The sequence below is a fragment of the Anguilla anguilla genome, chromosome 12 (assembly GCF_013347855.1).
Source record: "Anguilla anguilla isolate fAngAng1 chromosome 12, fAngAng1.pri, whole genome shotgun sequence".
Classification (NCBI taxonomy): Eukaryota; Metazoa; Chordata; class Actinopteri; order Anguilliformes; family Anguillidae; genus Anguilla; species Anguilla anguilla.
Window position 1 is genome coordinate 22,900,815 of NC_049212.1, and position 18,480 is coordinate 22,919,294.

General features: G+C 41.7%; 1 protein-coding gene across 6 annotated transcripts in view; it reads left to right on the forward strand.

Moving 5' to 3' along the window:
- Positions 1 to 18,480, forward strand: part of LOC118209630 (cGMP-dependent 3',5'-cyclic phosphodiesterase) — a 168,408-nt gene that overhangs the window by 118,056 nt on the left and 31,872 nt on the right. For all 6 annotated transcript variants that reach the window (XM_035385146.1, XM_035385147.1, XM_035385150.1 and 3 more), the window contains 4 exons: positions 2,605 to 2,696; positions 12,854 to 12,963; positions 13,802 to 13,857; positions 16,804 to 16,863. In XM_035385146.1, the coding sequence (XP_035241037.1) occupies positions 2,605 to 2,696; positions 12,854 to 12,963; positions 13,802 to 13,857; positions 16,804 to 16,863 (318 nt within the window). The remainder of the gene's footprint in view (positions 1 to 2,604; positions 2,697 to 12,853; positions 12,964 to 13,801; positions 13,858 to 16,803; positions 16,864 to 18,480) is intronic.

Here is an 18,480-nt window from a genome sequence, read left to right on the forward strand (position 1 = left end):
ACCCTCTGTAGGTATAGTTAAGTGTAATAATTCTAATATATTTTTGGTTACCTGAAGGTCAGTTTCAGGACAATAGAGCTGTGCAAATACTGGATTCAAATTTAACGGGGTTGCTACTTGTTATTATTACACACATTACATAAATTCTAATAAGAATCACATTTATGGCTAATGTCATTATGTTATATTGCCACTAATTTGACCCAAATTACCCAAAACTACCCTAAATTGTTCATCTGAACGGTAATTGGTCAGCAATTGAACAGTAATCATGTTTTAAGTCCACGTAATTTTGTGGTTGTTTTACTGATTTTAGTTATTGTGTTATTGTCATGCCTTTATGCAGTTTTATCCTAATGCTCGACTAAAGCAAAGGGACTGTGTTCTAATCTTATATGATATGGGACTGTGTTCTAATCTTAGATGATTTGGGACTGTATTCTAGCTTGCATGATATGGCACTGTGTTCTAATCTTGTGTGATTTGGGACTATGTTCTAGCCTTGTGTGATAAGTTACTTTGTTCTTATTTTGTATTATATGGGACTGTGTTCTAGTTTTGTATGATATGGGTCTGTGTGTTCTAATCTCATATGATTTTGGACTGTGTTCTAGCCTTGTGTGATATGCGACTGTGTTCTTGCCCTGTGCATTGTGACATGTCTACTTATGACATTTGGTTTGTCCAGGTCATGACCTCATTTGTGTCCCGGGTTTCTCTATGCAATTGATAACGCCTATCCGGGGTAATGGCGGGAAGCAGCCTGCGCACTCTCTGATGAGTTCCGCACAGGGCACAGTGAGTCAGAAAAAAAAAAAAAAAACAGACGCAGGACTCCCTTGACGTTTCAGACAAATTAAAAGAAGCAATCCAATTTGTCCCATCTCCGGTGCTTTCATCTTGCAAGCGGACAGTGTGTGTATCTGAATGGGGGAGGGGAAAAAGTGAAATGGCAGTCCGTGGCTCCTGGTGTAGTTCATAAAGCTTGAAGGCACTGATTGTGCCTGCAGTGTTTGACAGCTCCAGCTCTGGGGTAAGTATTGAGAAAGTTAATTTGCTGTCTAATTGGGGTCACGCTGGGCTGTTGAGCCATTATTAACATTGGCTATTGACAATGGCGAACTCTGACCCTAATTTCCAGCATGTCTCGATCGTAATAGAAACTTATGCGGTTGGCCCTCATGGTGCCCACTTCTTACCTTTTGAGAGGTGGTTTCAGATTAAGGTACTTTTCTCTGTCCCTCAGTAGTCTCCTTATATTGAGCTTCGTTCCAATTTTGTATATATCATTTTGGAAGAGTCCATTCTTTAATAAATAAAGCTTTGGTAAAAATAGGAAAGCAATAAAGATTGTAATAGCCATCCCTGAAGAATGAATGGGCTCATTTTTCAAATCTCAGTGAGATCTGCCTTTTTGAATGTGAGGACCCATTCGATTTCAGATTTAATTTCAGAGGGTGGACAGTGGCAGGAAATTTTAAAGGCTTATGTCATTGATTAGGAAGGATTTTTTTCCAGGGGAAATTAATGTTTTTGTGACAGGACCTACTTCAGTGATCTTGGGGTGAATGGTGAGTGTGTGTGTGTGTGTGCGTGTGCAGGGGTGGGGGTGGGGGTGATGTCATTTAGATGTGGGGTGGACTGTCAGCCGCAAACACACTGAGGTTAATCAGACTAAAAAGAAGAGTAATGGTACTCACAGAAAAACAACCTCCAAGCTGCGGCTGCAATCTCCGCTGATTGTTTTCTTCAGAGGGCTGAGGCCAGCTGGATATGGCACGAAACTGCTGAGGAAGGCTGGGATTTTCTTGGCCCCCAAACCCAGATGTTTTGAGCCGGCTCCCATGTCATCTACTCTCAGACCTCAGAAACTTTCAGCACGCTGGAAGGGCTCGATGTAGTGCCGCTGTAGACAGAGGAATGCGCACTCCACGCCGCACTGACCCTCCCATATATATAGGCAATGGCCTTGATCTTTTCATGGCTCAGATCTTTCCACAGCAGTTAAGACTGTAACCCAGGTATGATGCTGTAACACAGCTCTGGCTGGTGTTCCTGCAGTACCTCCTCCAAATTGCACAAAACCTTCTAAAAATCTCTGGCGGTAAGACCAGAGACATTTTCCTCTGGAGGGGAAAGCTGAGCAGATGGTTTCTCTCTTTACAAAGCTACAGGAAAAAAAACAACGACACAGGAGGCCGTCTGAGGAACCTCTAATGAATAGCTGAAATTCTGCTGATTGAGTTTGAAAATATCACGCAAGGTCACAACAGACTAAAAGGAAACCCCAGACGAGGCATAACATGGGCCTCATAACTGGTGAAATACATTAAGCAAACTTCCCCCAAAATAAATCCAATAAATAAAGATTTATATGGTATTATACAAATTATGAAAGTTCCCTCTGCTGCATTACATGGATCTGATGCAGCATCAGCCACTTGAGTTAAGCATAAGCATAAATCGCTTTTAGCGTGCTCTGAATGGATAATATGCATGCTTACTATTCCTTGCCCTCTCTGTCTCTGCTTTTCAGATTTGCCTGTCTCCACAGCTTGTCTCTGTGTCATTTTGCAGTAAGCTGACCTCCGATCTGTTTTGCAGGAGAGTGTATTTGTGTACCTGCTGGATGTGGAGACCAGTCGGCTGCTCTGTGAAGACCCGTCCCACGAGCTGCTCGCAGAGGGAAAGCTCAGGTAAAATTGCAGGGCATGGTGGTGTGAACCCTACTGTAGATAGTCAGACAGCACCTCCAGGGCTTAGACAATTGTATGCCTTCAGCCAAAGGATTTCATGTATATCCCTGCCATTTGTAGACCCACTGGAAGCCTTGTTCATTGGTATAATCATGAAGTAATACCAGGACTTCAACCAACTCCACTGTAATAGAATTCACATTAATAGTAATACTGTAACAACAACCACAATAATGATATATTTTATAGAGAACATTAATTTCACACCGGAATGCTCAAAGTGTTTTACTAGGGCAGAGTAATCAATACAAATAAAATGTACTGTATGTAGTGCTATATTTTATTATATGTATTATAATTAATAGTGCTTTTAAAATACCGAAAGGTAGCAAGGGTCAGTGATGAATGAAATGAAAATATAACATGTTTGCCGTGCTGTACACTGTTTTCTGTTTCTGAAATAAATTTTAATTTGATATTGACCAAGGGAGATCAAGTGAATTACATGGTGTAAAATCTGTCACCATCATTTTAACTGAGCTCATTATTGGATCCAGCTGTGTGACAGCCTCCAGGAGTCAGTCATGAAGTCTCTGCACATTATTGTCTTTATTTTAATTTTGTCAGCAGCAGGAGTGGGGCTTGGTTTCTGTCTCTGCCTCCCATTTATGCCAGTCATTTCAGCTTAAGCCAAATGCCTTACCTCTCAATTCATCCTGGGGGCTTTCAGAGGGGCTATTTTGGAAGGGAAAGATGGTTCCGCTTCCACTGGCATGGACACGGAGACAGCTAGATTGGGCGTGCCAGTCGCAGTTGGTGTGTTGAGTGAGCAATGAAGGGCTAAGTTGAGGCAGACTGTGCGGTGGTGGGAGTAGGGGGGTTAAGGTAGCGCTGCTGATTATACTGTTGGCTTTAATAGCAAGTCGTGCTCAGTAGGTGCACCAGGGAGCAATGGGAGAGCCGTAAATTCAGCGCCCCGCGCACGTTCTCCGTGGAGCTGTCATCAGATTAATAAAGTGTGAAGGTTTTACAGGCCTCTTCCTGCTGCCTTGTTTTAACCTGTGCTTGTGGCAACAGCGTGTGTGTCTTCACCAGCTCGCATGTGTGTGTGTAAGTGCGGGTGCACGTGCGTGCCTCTGCGTGTATGTGTGTGTGTGTGTGTGTGTGTGTGTGTGTGTGTGTGTATGTGCGTGTGTGTGGGTCTTTGCATTTGTGTGTATGTGGGTGTGCGTGTGTGTGTGTGTCTTTGCATGTGTATGTGTGTGCAGGGAGGAGCTTGAGGTATGAGGTCATTTTTACAGGGCCCTTATTCTCCTGGGGGCAGCTGCCACAGATAGAAATCAGACTGATATGCTATAAAAACGTAATGACAGATAACTGGCTCAATTTACCAGTCTCCTGCTCCACACAGGCTTCTGTCTGCCTGGGAGTCTGCCCTCAGTTGAGGCCATTGCAAAGGGTAATTTGTAATGTTGCCTTTTCGACGGTATTAAACTTCACCCTCTTTCTCACTTTTTAAACACAGTAAATCTAGCCGCTGTCCTCTGGCCATGTTTGTGTATCTGGCTTAGATCTAAATTCCATGGCAGTTCCACAGAATCACTGCTGATCAATATTGCAGTTAACCATCTGCCTTCTCATGCTGCGCCTTTGAGAATTTCACGTGTAAGCCTCGCTACTGTCTCCTTATTTATTCTTGAGCCAGAGTAAAGAGCAAGCGTGTCTTCAAAAAGACAGATTTTTGCTCGCCATGTCACTGATCCATTCGTCCCTGTGGAAGGTGTGCAGAGAGACAATGAGAACTGATTTAATTTCAGTCAGGTAGGGAATACAGTTTTAGTACTGTCTCTGTGGGATTACCCTCTTCTGTAAATCCTTCTCCTTTATCTCTCCCCCTACCCCTCAGTGGGCATTCTGGTCTCAGTCTTGTGCTGATGGGTGGTGTGTGGGTGAGATGCACTTGGAACGGTTTTGTCATGAAGCCTCACAGTCCAGGTGAAAATTGGATGTTCAGGCTGTTTTATGTTTTCAGACCTGTCAAACACATCACACTTTGACATGATCTCATTGTTGGAGAAAGGCCACAGATTAAGGCCTACTGTTGGGACTCCCAAGGGGAAAAAAGTCTTGGGGCAGTTTTTATCAGAAGCATTTCTGATCCTTGAAAAACATCTTGTATCTATCATCTTCGACACACACTTCTGTCCACTGTCTTAACAGAGATAAATAGCTTCAAATTTCCCTTCTTTCTGTACTGGGTCAACGTTTGAGCTACTCTAACTGGAAACAAAGAAATTTAATGACTTTAGAGCATCTGAGGTTAACTGAGTTTTTCAGTAGATCTCATAAAAAAATCTCATTCACTGAGCTACTAATCCTAAAAAAAAATTCTTACACACTTACTCTCCTATTCATAAATTATGAAGTCTCCTTAAGCTCAAGTGTATGTTTGGATGCGTTCCAGAAATATTCCGTAAGATGGATGGGTTTTGTGCTTTGACAGCGACATTGGTGCTTCTGGCACTCAAGTCGGGTTTTCAGATGGCTGGCCTTCTGAAGGGGTGAAGTATGGCGAGTGTTAAATCACTCTGACTAATTTGGACTGCTGCGTTGTGATTGCTTTGGGCTGCAGTCTAAAACGCCGATTATCGTCTTTCACAGTCGCTGAGCTTCACGGAAACAAAGTTGAGACGGTACTGCAGTAATCCTTTCTGAGGTTCACTCGCAATTAGTATTTTCGCGCACTGTCACCCAGTGATATGTCGACCCAAGAATTTAGCAGACCATGCCTTCATCTGCATTAAACTCATTAGATTGAACGACCACCTGTGCCTTCTTTGCAATGTGCCTCAGAACTAAAATCTGAAAACTGAAACACAGCTGTCATTAGCAGCCTGAGGAAAACATGATCTTCATTCATCTCCTTGATTGTTTCATATTCTTATGCTTCATTGTAGAATCAAGCTTGTTTATGTCTGTGTAATATACCTCTCCAGCTCTTCTGAATATCCACTTCAAGTTGCAAGGCAAGAGGCCTGTTTCTTCACAGGATATGCAATTCTCTGTCTGCACCTCCCCCGTGCATCTTACACATAAATTAATAAGTGATTAGAACACAAGAACACATCATGAACAGAACCGGGCATAGGATCATCACTAACCTACAGTGATGTCATTAACCTGATACCGGTGGCTGTAGGTCTTGGGATGGAAAGATATGCTTTTGTGTGATGCAGAAGCAGGGTGCAGAGTGGCCAGGCCATGGTGCTGCTCTCCCCCGCTGGACAGGAGTGCACTCACACAGGTGAAGTGCTTCACCCAAGTCATCTGGGGATAATAGCACAATCAGCACTGAATAATTCAGCAGCTGCCTCTGCCTCCTTGGAGTGGCCCCTTCTCACATTCAGTGTCTCTAGCTTTTCATTAAGGACGTTTAACAATAGACAAAAGCCTTTGAATTTCATTTCTAAAACTGCACATATATTTTATACAGGAATAAAGTGTAGGATTCATATATCAAAGGCTTGTTTTCATTTCACTTGTTAATGGAGGCAGCACTTCTATCCTTTCTGACTTCCTGCATAGCATTTCTTTCATGTTGTGTTAGTGGAGGACTGGCATACTTTTTTCCTTTTGTGATTGGAAGTCCAGGGATAGCGTACCACCATATCTCTTCACTGAACTTTGGGCAACAAGGTGGCACCTCTTTTTTCCTGTATAAACTTCAGTATTATCAAAGGTTATTCATATTTTCAAGTTTCAAAAGAAAACGTGCATATTTTAAAGGGTGCGGAGCTGTTTGCCAAACACCTGTCCTGTAATGGGAGGGAAATGTCCTTTTTTGATGTGACAAATAGAAGGGATGACTCATCTTATTCATAGTCCATCTACATTTTGCATTTCCCTCTCCCCAGGTGTTCACATTTGACTGGACACAATAGATGGGCCTTAAAAAAAGAATCAAATTTGAATACCTTCACTGGTGCTTCCCGCGTGCAGACGTTTTGAGACAGGGTCTGGACTGGACTGTACAAAAACAATCCCCTGCAATTTGCATGTAAATGGCTCATTAACATTGGGAAAGCAATGCCAGTGTAATTAATATGCACTCCAGGACAATTGCGTGTGGCGATTGCATCTGTAATTGCCTTTTATTTTTTCCCTCTTTAAAAAAGGAGATTATATTGCTCATTAATTAAGCTGATTAAAAGAATAAATAATAGCTGCAGTGATAAGACTGGATTTGTTTTTGGTTTTTTTAAATATATCAACTGCTTTCATTCTATTAAACAATTATACGCATCCTGTGTCTGTTAGCTGTATTTTAATGTTTTGGAAAAAGGTGCACTTGGTGAAAGGAGGCACTAATGGGTTTTCCTCTCAACATTTTTCATTTCTGTTAAAAATACAAGCACACAAAACACTGCTATTATTTCTGTATGTTTATTAACATGGTTTTATAAACCAAAATGATGAACTCTAAGCCAGTTGTGGTGGCAGAGTTCCTCTAATGTGGGTACCGGAGTAATTTGTGTGTGGACCATGGGAAAATTGAGATTTCTTACCAGGGGACCCTCTGAAGCACTGATCTTTGGGTGTCCCAGTCACAAATGTGACTTTGGGTGTGCCTAGACACAGTGTGCCGCTGCCAGTGATTAGTGATTAACTGAAAGAAGAGACCCTGTATTGATACTTACCATTTAGATACAACTGAATGTGATGGAATATATGGAACATTCAGTAGTTTTGCTCGCACAATAAAATGCACCTCACTTTGCAAATTTGTATGTGTGGGATCTGAAGTGAAGCGCGGAGGGAAAGGGGGAGCGAGGGAGGGAGAGAGAGAGAGAGAGAGAGAGAGAGAGACATGCACATGCATAAAAGTCTTCTTTTGACTTACATGTGTTATTCCTAAGGGACTGTGGGTAGTATCGTTTCCCCCACCCCGTGACTTGGTCTGTGATCCAATGTGTACACATAATAAGAGCTTCTACTTGACTACCTGACTAAACACAAGTTGCACAGACATCATTGAGTGGCTGACTCCATTATCAGCCAATTAGCCAAGGTGAAATGAAGCTTTTATCTGAATTGTGCACGTATGAGAAGGGCTTAATGGACAATGTTCTGTTCCATGAGTGCTCTGTTCTTAGGTTTTTTCACCAACCAATTAGGAGCTGTGGGATGTTTGCTCCATGCTTATAATAGCACCGTTCTTACAAAAAGTCTCACACAGGAGCACACCCACACACAGATATGTCATTAAACTGGAGCTGACTGTACAGGACTGCTAGATAAAAGAGATATCCACCCCCTCAGTTACTGTAATTATATTTCTTGGGAAAAAAATCAACAATACCATGACACTATGATCTCTTGGTAGCAGATTTGTAATGGATGAAGACATACAGAACTTCCTATCCATTCCTGTTCATTTTTTCCTGTTTTGGTTCATTTTTTCACAGTTTTGATCTAATAAGGGAGTATTCATTTCTTTGATTGTTTTTATGATATTCTTTCAAGGATTACATGCAGTAGTAGCATGAAGCACTAGTGTTGGAGTCATTGATGTGCGCCACCTTAAAGTGGAGCTAGAATACTGAAAGTGTTGCAGCTGTTTATGAATAGATAGCTAATTTAGGAAGCTGGTTGTGTGTTGTCAGCAAGGTAGCTTGCCAGCCAGTGAAATGTCCTGTCCCAACATTAATGACCTCATCAATGACCCTATTGTTTCATGCCATGTTGGATGATATCATATTAGTTGAGCAAGATAGCTAGTCAACTAAACCAATGTGCCAGGGACATTATCACCATGGTCTTTTAAAATATTACTGAATATGTTGATATTTTCCTTGATTACATGATCAGAATTATTGGATTCCTGCAAAGGATATTTCCTGTATTTTTAAAATTACATCACATGTTTAAGTGGGGTTGCATACACAGCCTACTGAGTTGATGGTCCACAGTCACAGAGTGTGAGAGAGACCTATTTCTGCACTAGAATGCATGCTTCGTCAAGAAAGTATATTATTGGCATGAATGCCCACCAATTGCCTGTTTTCCACAAAATTCAGTATCGACCCAATTGATTGGCTATGCCTCTCATCATGCTCTAATCACTAGGCCTGCAATGGTAGCAGAATGTGAACACTCAGATCGGACCACTGAGTGTAGATACTCTGTCATTATGGTGACTTTTTTCTTCCCCCAATTCTCTGCTTTCAGACTGTGATTGTTGCCATCTCTTCCATCCACTTCACACTTCAGATCCTTTGTGTCCATCCGTCACTCACCCACACCAGACTTTAGTCCTCTGGGGTTTTCTGGCTGTCAGCTGACTCCCATCTGAGATCTGCTGACAGTGTCTTTGGCCATCTGTGTCTTTTGCCGGCCAGCCATTCAATGAGTGAAAAGTTTTCTTGTGCCTGTCTCAGTCTCTTACAGTCCCTTGCAGGAGTTTTCATACGTTTTTTTCTGCCTGCAGAATACTCTCATGGCATCTTTTAAAAATTAGATTTGTTTCACTGCAATTTCGTGTTTGGCTTTTTGGAGAGCATGAAATCTCATACTTGGCTGGTTGTTCACTGAGCAGTAGGGAAAGGTCTCCTTCTTGCCACATAAGCTGTACTGACTCCCCCTCTGCTTCTTGCTGTGACACTACTCAAGAACATGACAAAAAAGTAAATGGTTTCTGAGCCCTTTCGATACAGACGAGTGGAGAGTCAGAAACGTTCACCGGTATGTCATATACTTCACCCGATGACCATGGCTGATCCTTTCATTGGATAATAATTTTAAAGGCTCTGCCACAGTTTGGGTCTATGGTTGACAGATCAGTTTATCACAGAAGTCACAGAGAAGCGCCCATGCTATCCCATATCAGAATGTGGTTATGGAGCCCGCTGCCAGCCTAGCTCAATGCAGCCTTCATGCTCTACACATTTCCGAAACATAAGCACTCAGCATTTTCCACGTTCATGTCATAACTGTTAGCGCTTTTGAACCAATCTGATTGCATAACTGGCACTGCAGCGGAGCAGAGCACCGAGGCTGTCCAGGCCTGATTCATTTAGAGCGGTTTCCAAATGAGGGAGATAATGGGGCCAATTTAGAGGGTAGGGAGGGAATTGCAGTGTTGAGTCATTTGAAGGACACAGAGATAAACAAGTCACAAGAGAGAATGAATTAGTTTTATGTTTTGTTTTTGTTTTTTGCTAGTGGACCAGGGGCATATCATCAGTAACATTCAGGAACACATCATGGTTAGGGGTGGAGAACTAGCTCAGGAAAACCACAGAGGACATAACTTTTTGCTCATATCATTCTGATGGGAGTGTCCCAGCCGCACACAGGCCATGGGAATAAGGAATAATATAATGTATAATAAATAATGTATATTTTTCTAATAAAATGGAAAAACTTCACTTCCAGAAGAGTATCCTGTGGAACTGTTAGATATTTACACTTCATATTTCATCGGATATTAAAATAAATAGATAGTATAACAACAAATAAGTATCATCAAAAGCATTACTTTAAATATTCATAAAGTTGAATGTACCAGAAGAGATTTTTACAGATTTAATATGAATCCATATAGATCGCAGTGTTATATGTAAAGTGCCAGTGTCGAGAAGAACCAGTTCATTATTATGTAAAGTAATTCAGTTTGTTTATGGCCACAGGAACCTCTGGTATGTTTTGGTTTTGTATTATTGTGTATTCTAAATTGGCAGCCAGAAGTAAGGAGCTCAGACTCCTTATGGAGTGGATGATCTGAGCAGAACCTAGAAGTTTTATGTTTTATGCAAGTAGATGTTGTTGGATAGTGTTGAACACTGAGAAGTCAAAAAATAACAACCTTGCATGGTTTTTTGGCCTAACATCTTGACCTAAATGACATATGAGTGCGAGTGTCATGTAGACAAACTGTAAGAGATCAACTTAATCAATTTCTGAAAAATTTTCATCAAGTGAGGGCAATGGGTTTAAAATAATTAAGTACTTTAAAGAAATTTGAAACTTAAAAGAACTTTTGGGGTTCTTATTTTTAGGAACAGGGACAATAGTAGCATACTTTCAAATTTTGGCTCTAGCAATTGTGTGAAGATAAAAAGAAAAATATGTTGCGCGGTGCAGTTCCTAAGAGCCCGGCCAATTATCTGGCCCTGGAGTTTTGTTTTCTGTAATCTGTCTAAAAAAGCCTTGTTACACTGTGCTCATTAATGCAAATGGTAGCTGCAGCTCTGGTACAATCACATATGTTACTAATCTCTGCAGTAAAATCATAAGTGTCAAATATCTGATAAAAACTGTTCAGGTCCTCTGCCAGCTGCTTGATAGAAGTAAAATCATTCAGTGCTAATCATCCAGATTATGTTACTGCCCCTATCATGAGAGCCGGTCATACATTTCATGCCACTCTAGACAGACTTTAGATTACTACTAAGGTTTATTCTTGTTTTTATAGCTATGTTTGTCCTTTTTGTTGTGACTTTTTCCCCCCCAATTTCTGTAAAAGCAATTTTATCACCTGTATCTTTTTTTTTTTTTTCAACCTTTTGGAAATCCATGTCTAATTATTTGGATTGGTATAAATGTGCTTAGAGAGTCCACGTACAATTAAATGTAGCTACATTACAGTACTACATCTGTCAGTTAATGAATACTTTTGGATGTCTTGGGTCTTCATTCAAACGGATAAGGTCTCCAAAACCATTGATATACAATGTAGAGTCCACGTCCGAGCCATGTTTTCGTGACGTCCATTACACGGGCATCCCTGAGCTCATGGAGAAATGACACATTGGCTTGCAGTTCATTAGACTTATTTTCTAGGGACTGCACATTAGTCGAGTCCATTTTGCTCACATACAGAAAAAATAAGTACCACTCTGTAGCTTCAGCACGTTTTGGAGAAATGTGCTAAAAGTTTGCACATGGTTGTTGAGAGGAAGGCTAAATGCACCCATTCTGTTAGCACCCTCTTTGTAACTGTCATCGTTATCTCGAGTGCTGTGTTATTTCCCCCTGGCACACCTATGACAAAAAAGCTATTTGTTTTCTGAGCAAAATAAAAACATTTACTCATCTATGAATGGTCACTCATGCATAAATGCATTGGCCCACGTTACTTGAATTTTTCAGAGGGACAATTGAGTGTTATTATTTCCATTTGACGGTGGCTTTCTCTAATAGTGTGTGGAATCTCTGCCCATCAGTTTGTAATCTTCAGATAAACAGAGGAAACCAGGAGTGGCAGTGCAGCCTGTACTGAATGGTGCTTCCCAGGCAGATGTTTTGACTGGGCTGATTTATTTGATACTGATGAAGCTGGCTGTCTAGTTCCCTCCCATCTCTTAATAATGATAAAATACTGTTTGGTCTTTGCTTGGCAGATGCCTTCATCAAGATGAGTTGCAGGACTTATATTCTGCTTATTACGCAAATTATCTAGGTTGATTTTGTTGGGTTGAAAAATGCAACAGATGAGTCCTGCAAGTACATTAAATCTCATTTTGTCAAAGAAACAACAATAACAATTAATAATAATAATTACTTGCATTTAAGCAGAACTTTTCTCTAAACTCAAAACACTTTTTAACAGTGAAGCACCCACCGGGGTGATGCACAACAGCGATTTTGAACCAGAACGCTCAACACACATATTTTTTTTGGCAATTAAATTGGGGGATTGATCAGATGGCAGTTTGTGAAAGCCAGTTTGGGAATTTGGGCAAGGACCCCTCGTACTCTTTGAAATTGGGTGTGTGGGGTTCCTCACCTCTGTTAATCTCTATGGAAGACTCATTATCTGCTGATCATGTGCAGTTGGTGCCAGTCCCAAGAGGGTTGCAAAAGGCTTTGTGGTATTCCCCAAATGTAGTAGAACTGCAGCCCACTCTTACTGACTGTTCATGGAAAACTTAAGGTCTTAAGGTTTGACTGAAAAATTCTCTCTCATGTGAACACATGTGGGTTTAATACATACATATTGTCTTTAGATTCTGGTAAAATTTTAAAAACACTCCTGCAGATCCCTGAGAACTCACAGTGAGACCAAATCTACCTAAGCAAATCTACAATGACTTACAATTTGCAACTTGCAGCAATTGACTTAATATTGTGCATATTATCGTGATCTGCCCCAACAGGGATGTGGTGACCCAGAAGAAGAGGGTACAGTGTGCAGGTCTGCCCCCAACTGAGCTACAGGAGAAGCAGAGGAACAGCCTAGCAGCACCCCTACCACCCGACAAACGAGGTGTGTGTGATTGTCTGTCTCTATGTGTGCTTTGTGTGTGCTCTGTGTGCTTCATAGGTGTGTCTGTGACAGTCTACTAATTTTTAAGAAAACATAATGGCCCACTGCATTACTGCCAGTAAGAGACAGGATTCCTGAGAGAGAGAGAGAGAGAGAGAGAGAGAGAGGAGGGCAGCCACTTGCAGTTACAGGCAGCATTGGGTGGTGATGCAGAGACATAATAGGAGGGGGGGACAAGCCGTTAAAAGGGGAATTTGAGGAGAAAGGGAGAAAGAGAGAGAGAGAGATGGGCAAGTAGATACAGGTAGGTGGTGCGAATGGGAAAGACAAATAGGAAACAATGATTAACAAGCTGGGGTCTGAAAATCTAACCTGGCACCCACTCACTCCCCCCAGAGCCCTCCCACACCACCCACACAATTTTTCTTCTGAAATAACAGATTACCTCAGTCACTCTCCCCATTTCTCATTCCGTTGACATCCTCTTTCAGGAGAATCTTTTTTGCGCAGACAGCCATGGCATCTTTGTGGGCAATCCTGACCAGAACCTGACACAGCCCATTAAGAGCCTAGCTCACAGAACGGGAATTTATTCCGTGTGTAGATGGGTGTGAAAAGTATAAAAACCCCATAAAAACACTCCATGTGATAGGTCTACGGCAGGGCTCTTTTTGGGACCTGTCACAGTGTGGTTGCAATTAATTTTTAACTGGTAGACCAAGTTAGGCTGTGCCGTTGCTCATAAACTTTAAGCCTGGTTTAAACGCTTAATCGTTGGCCTTTGGCTTCATGTCTTTCTTTGTTCTTTTCTTTTCTTTTTTGGTGTTTCTCTCTCTAGCATTGATCATTCCTCTGGCAGACCAGGATCAAGACACAGTCATCGCTGTAATCTTGGTAGGCAGCCTTTAAGTGTGTGTCCCATTGTTGTGGCCTTCACTCAAACTGTGTGTGGTGGGAGAAAGAGCTTTTGCTTTCATTCTCTGAAGAGGATGCTATTTTCTTAAACTCTTCGAGACTATTATGCTGCATGCCCATTACATGCACTATTGAGAATGAAGCAACATGCTCTCTTTCTCTCTCTCCCATTCACCCATGCTTAAGGATCATGTGTCCTCTGCTTAAATTCACCCTAATCTGTTATTTTTCCAGTGGCGTGTAATTACTTCCTGTCAGTCTTTCCTCTGGCGCAGAGAACAGTCAGTTAGCTAGCTGTACACATTTCCCATTACTCTACTATTTCAACATGATCTCATGCAATTATGCAACTGGTTACAATCCCTCTGGACTATTATATAACCCACAGTGCACTCATTTAATTTAGTCAAAATGAATGCACTCAAATGGACAGTGTTCTGGAAGATGTATTATCAACAGTTCATGTTCAGAGGAGTGATATTTCTTTGCAACCCCTGGGTTTTTTTGAGATTGACTTCATGTGGAGGAAAAAACTCAAATATGAGTCATGCAGAGCCGTCAGGAACATGCTCTGGGTTCGGGCCAGTGGTATGTTTGTCAGTCCTGTATCTGGCAGAACTGAAATGTGACACCACTTTTACCCCGGATCAAATCAATCAACTGGCTGCAATCATGATATAGATAAATTAGATAAAGGTTAGAGTTAGCTGAATTAAAACAGAAAAGTGGGCTTGCTGAAGCTTAAGCTTGCCAGGTTTTTTGCCAACATCTCAGTCTCCGAAGGCTTAGCAGAATAATGGTAGGTGAGTAAACTTTGATACATGAGTCACTGTGGTCCAGAAAGGTCTGGTTTGTTTGTTGGTGTGAGTGCCCCGTAATGACACCTGTTGAATGGGCCAATTTCATTGGAAGGCTCACTATTACTTCCTTAAAGAATATCCGTGTTATCTTTAAGCTCATTTGTATTTCCCTGCAGTCCCTATTCACTGGTACCTGTCAATCAAATCTGCATTACAGACAAGAAGGACAAATTACTCATCCCCCGTTTTCTGTCTCGTAATTAGCCCTCACATTCGAGATGAAGTCTTCGGCTGAGTGCGTCTCCTGGCACTGAGGGAAAACCACTTAAAGCTCTTGGGATGGCTTGTGTCGGGCCCCCATTCTCAGCCCAGCCATCTTTCATGGTCTGTCCTCACCAGCTTACCAAGCTGGGCATGACGGACGCGGTGTGGGAAGGCACGCATGCCCTGTGATGGCAGCCTGCTGCAGTGCCCCCCAAATGCCCCGTCTGTCTGTTCTGAAGCAGGCTGCCATCTGGCCCCTGGCAGGGGAATAAATCCCAATTTCCCCTCCTATCACCAAAAAATAAATAAATAAATAAGGACTGAAAGCCTGGGAAAACACAAGTGATCTGTCAACTCACCCAGGGAATGTACATCATTATGTTTTTACTCTTTGCAAACTGTAAATCACTGCACAACTTTTCCATCTCATCACGAAACTCCATCTGGTGTCCTCATATGCCAATTCATATAAGTTTTCTTAATGTCATCGTGATGAAATTATAATGATTCGAAGGAAAAGGTCCTTCCTCAGGCTAAAGAAACTAGTTTGTTTAAAACTTTTTGAAACTTTTGAAACTTTTATGCAAAACAGTCAGTCAAAAACAGATACTTAAATGTAACCTTTTTATTCATACGACCATTTAGCTTCATAGGTTATACTTTCAGTTTAAGTTTAAGTCAAAGAAAACGCAGTTGTCGTTGATGGCATCCTCAAAGCCCTGGAATGGATTTCAGCCTGGATTTCAGCATTTCTTCAAGATGCTGTGCACAGAAAGACTGTCTCAGTAATATTTGGTTGCTGTGCAAATCGGAATACTGTCAATATTTGAAGAGAACATAAGCTGTAACTTTTATAGAACACACACATGCACACATGTGCAAACACACATGCACATACACACTCTCTCTCTCACACACACACACACAAAGACACAGTCTCTCTTACACACACACGCACTCTCTCTTTCTCTCTCTCTCACACACACACGCATTCTCTCTCTTACACACACACACACACACACACACTGTATTAAGGTATACATATAGGAATGGGCTGTATGGTGGCCCCCTCCGCTGATTTCACAGAGGAAGTTATTCTTTCTATTGTGTGGTCATGAGCCTGCTGCTCCTCTGCATCAGAGCTGGAGGGACCATTAGCCTGTGGATGCATCACATGCATTTTACAAGTAAAAGTGTGCCCAGGTCAAGCTCGCCACAGTTCATTTTGAACTGCTCAGCCAGTAAAACTATGCAGCCTCACAGACAAGAACCTGTAGGAGCTCAGGCCATTCGTCATTTCTCTTTCGAGATACATTTCTCTCGCTCGCATGTTATATCTCTCTCTTGAGCCTGCTCTCCCTTTTTCCATCTGCCCCCCATTTTCTTACCCTCCCTCACTTGCTGTTCCTTCTCACTGCTGTATTTGATCCCTCTCTGCATCTTCCTCTTTTTGTGTTTTCAATATCTCACAGATCTATACTAATCACAGTGTGTTGAAAATGGAAGGAGCCTTTTGATTGGTTAATACAAGTCAGTTGATTGACAGCAACAGTGCTTTAGCCAATTGTGGGTTTTCTCTATCAGTTGTCATGATTTGCTCATATGTAAAAATTTGCTGTTCCTTTCATGAAGAAAAATGGTATCGGACAGCAAACTTTAGCCGGTTTATTGGGGAAAAACCTACAAAAGGGAGGGAGTTGCTATCCTGAACCATTTTATTTTACGCATTGTGTGTTCCTTGGATACACACCTTTTATGAGCTGTAGGGACGTTCTGTTCCTGTGGTGAGAGCCGGAACTCTTTCTTGAATCCGGTGTTCCTTGTTTGCTTATTGTTTTTTTCTTTTTTTTTTCTTTCATAGGCCTGTTGTAAGCAGCTGAGTGAACAGGATGAGCAGCACCTCAGCATCCTGGAGAAACATGTAAGGAGACCGCCAGCAATTACACCGAGTTCCAGGTCCACAGCAGAAATGTTTTTCTTATGGTGGAAGCATGGAGGGATATGAGAGTGGACTTCAGTTAGCGCACGTGCCGGTGGCTGTTGGGGCAAGCCTGTGGGCTGGGAGAGTGCAGATGGGGAAATAGCAGCCTTATTGCCCCGGAGCCAGCCTGTGACGCAGGACATGGCCTTTTTGCTCTGGGAATAAAAGGAGTGAAAGCCACTTCTTTCATCATACTCCAAAAGGACCTCATTTCACCAGGATCAGTGGAAAGGAGATGGGAGTTCCCCTTTGATTCAGATAATTAATTGAATTATAGTGTTTTCCTGTCAGAGAAAAAAAGAGACAAAGAAGGGATGAAAGTCAGACAAATTGAAAGAGGGTGCAGTGAGGAGTACATTAGTATTGTCTGTCCAGCTGGTTTGTGCCTGCTGCTGCTAGGAGATTGGAATGAGTGAATGAGAGACAAAAGCATCTCTCTCCTACCTTTCATACTATGGGTCTCTAACATGTCCTTATTATTATTATTATTATTATTATTATTATTATTATTATTATTATTATTATTATTAGTAGTAGTAGTAGTAGTAGTAGTAGTAGCAGCAGCATCAGTAGTAATGTTTATTTTAAATGATCTTAGATTATTATTTACACTGTATGTACAGGTTTGGTGCATACTTTCACTATTCATGAGTTTTGTTTTTTATACTAATAAATCACAGTCATGATCAAAGATAAAATTATTTCAGAAAATGTATAGCAATTACTCCCAATTCATTGGAAGTAGAATAAAAAGTATATATTTGGAAAAGGTAAAATCATTGCCCTATCCCACTAAACTGGGTGACCCTTCAGCTTAGGCAGCTTTCACATACATAAATCTTGTTTAAGCTTCTGTAAATTTTGTACAGTCAACTTGTATTTATTGGATATTTATACACATGTCCTTTGTGATCAATTTTGTGGAGGGAAGTTAAAAAATGCCCATATTATTTATATGTCCTATGTTGAACTTGAATTAGAGAGGGTGTGTATGAAGGAAATGAAGGATGTGTATGCATATCAGAGGGAAGAGAGAAGGAAAAAAGAGTTAGAAGACAGAGAGCAATGAAGGGTAGGGAGGGAGAAACGTGACAGGCATGAGAAGCAGCAGGTGTGCAGCTAGGTGGGGCTTTGACCGAACCAGAACAGAGGGGGTGAGAGGAAGGAATAAAGAGATCAGGGGAAAACAGGCATGGCTGTTTGATTTAAGCCGGCCTCTCCAATGGGACATATGTGTTGTTCTCTCGTCACGGCGAGTGGCGGCACGGCTAACCGCTGTTCCGTATGATGGAGCACAATCAAATTATTGCCCCGGTGACGCACACACTCCTGCTTGCTCTCAGCATGGCTATTGATAGCTGTACCAAAGAATTGATGAAACACTTTTGCCGGTGGCTGAGCCTGTGCTCTTTGCATCGGCAGTTTCCCCCCTCTGTCTTAATCCAAATTTACAATGAGGCTGCTGCACGTTCTTCCACACCAGTCAGGGAGAGTCAATCACAGCCAGGGGAGAGTGATAGAGAAATGGTTTTGGTATTAAGAAACCTCTCCAAATTT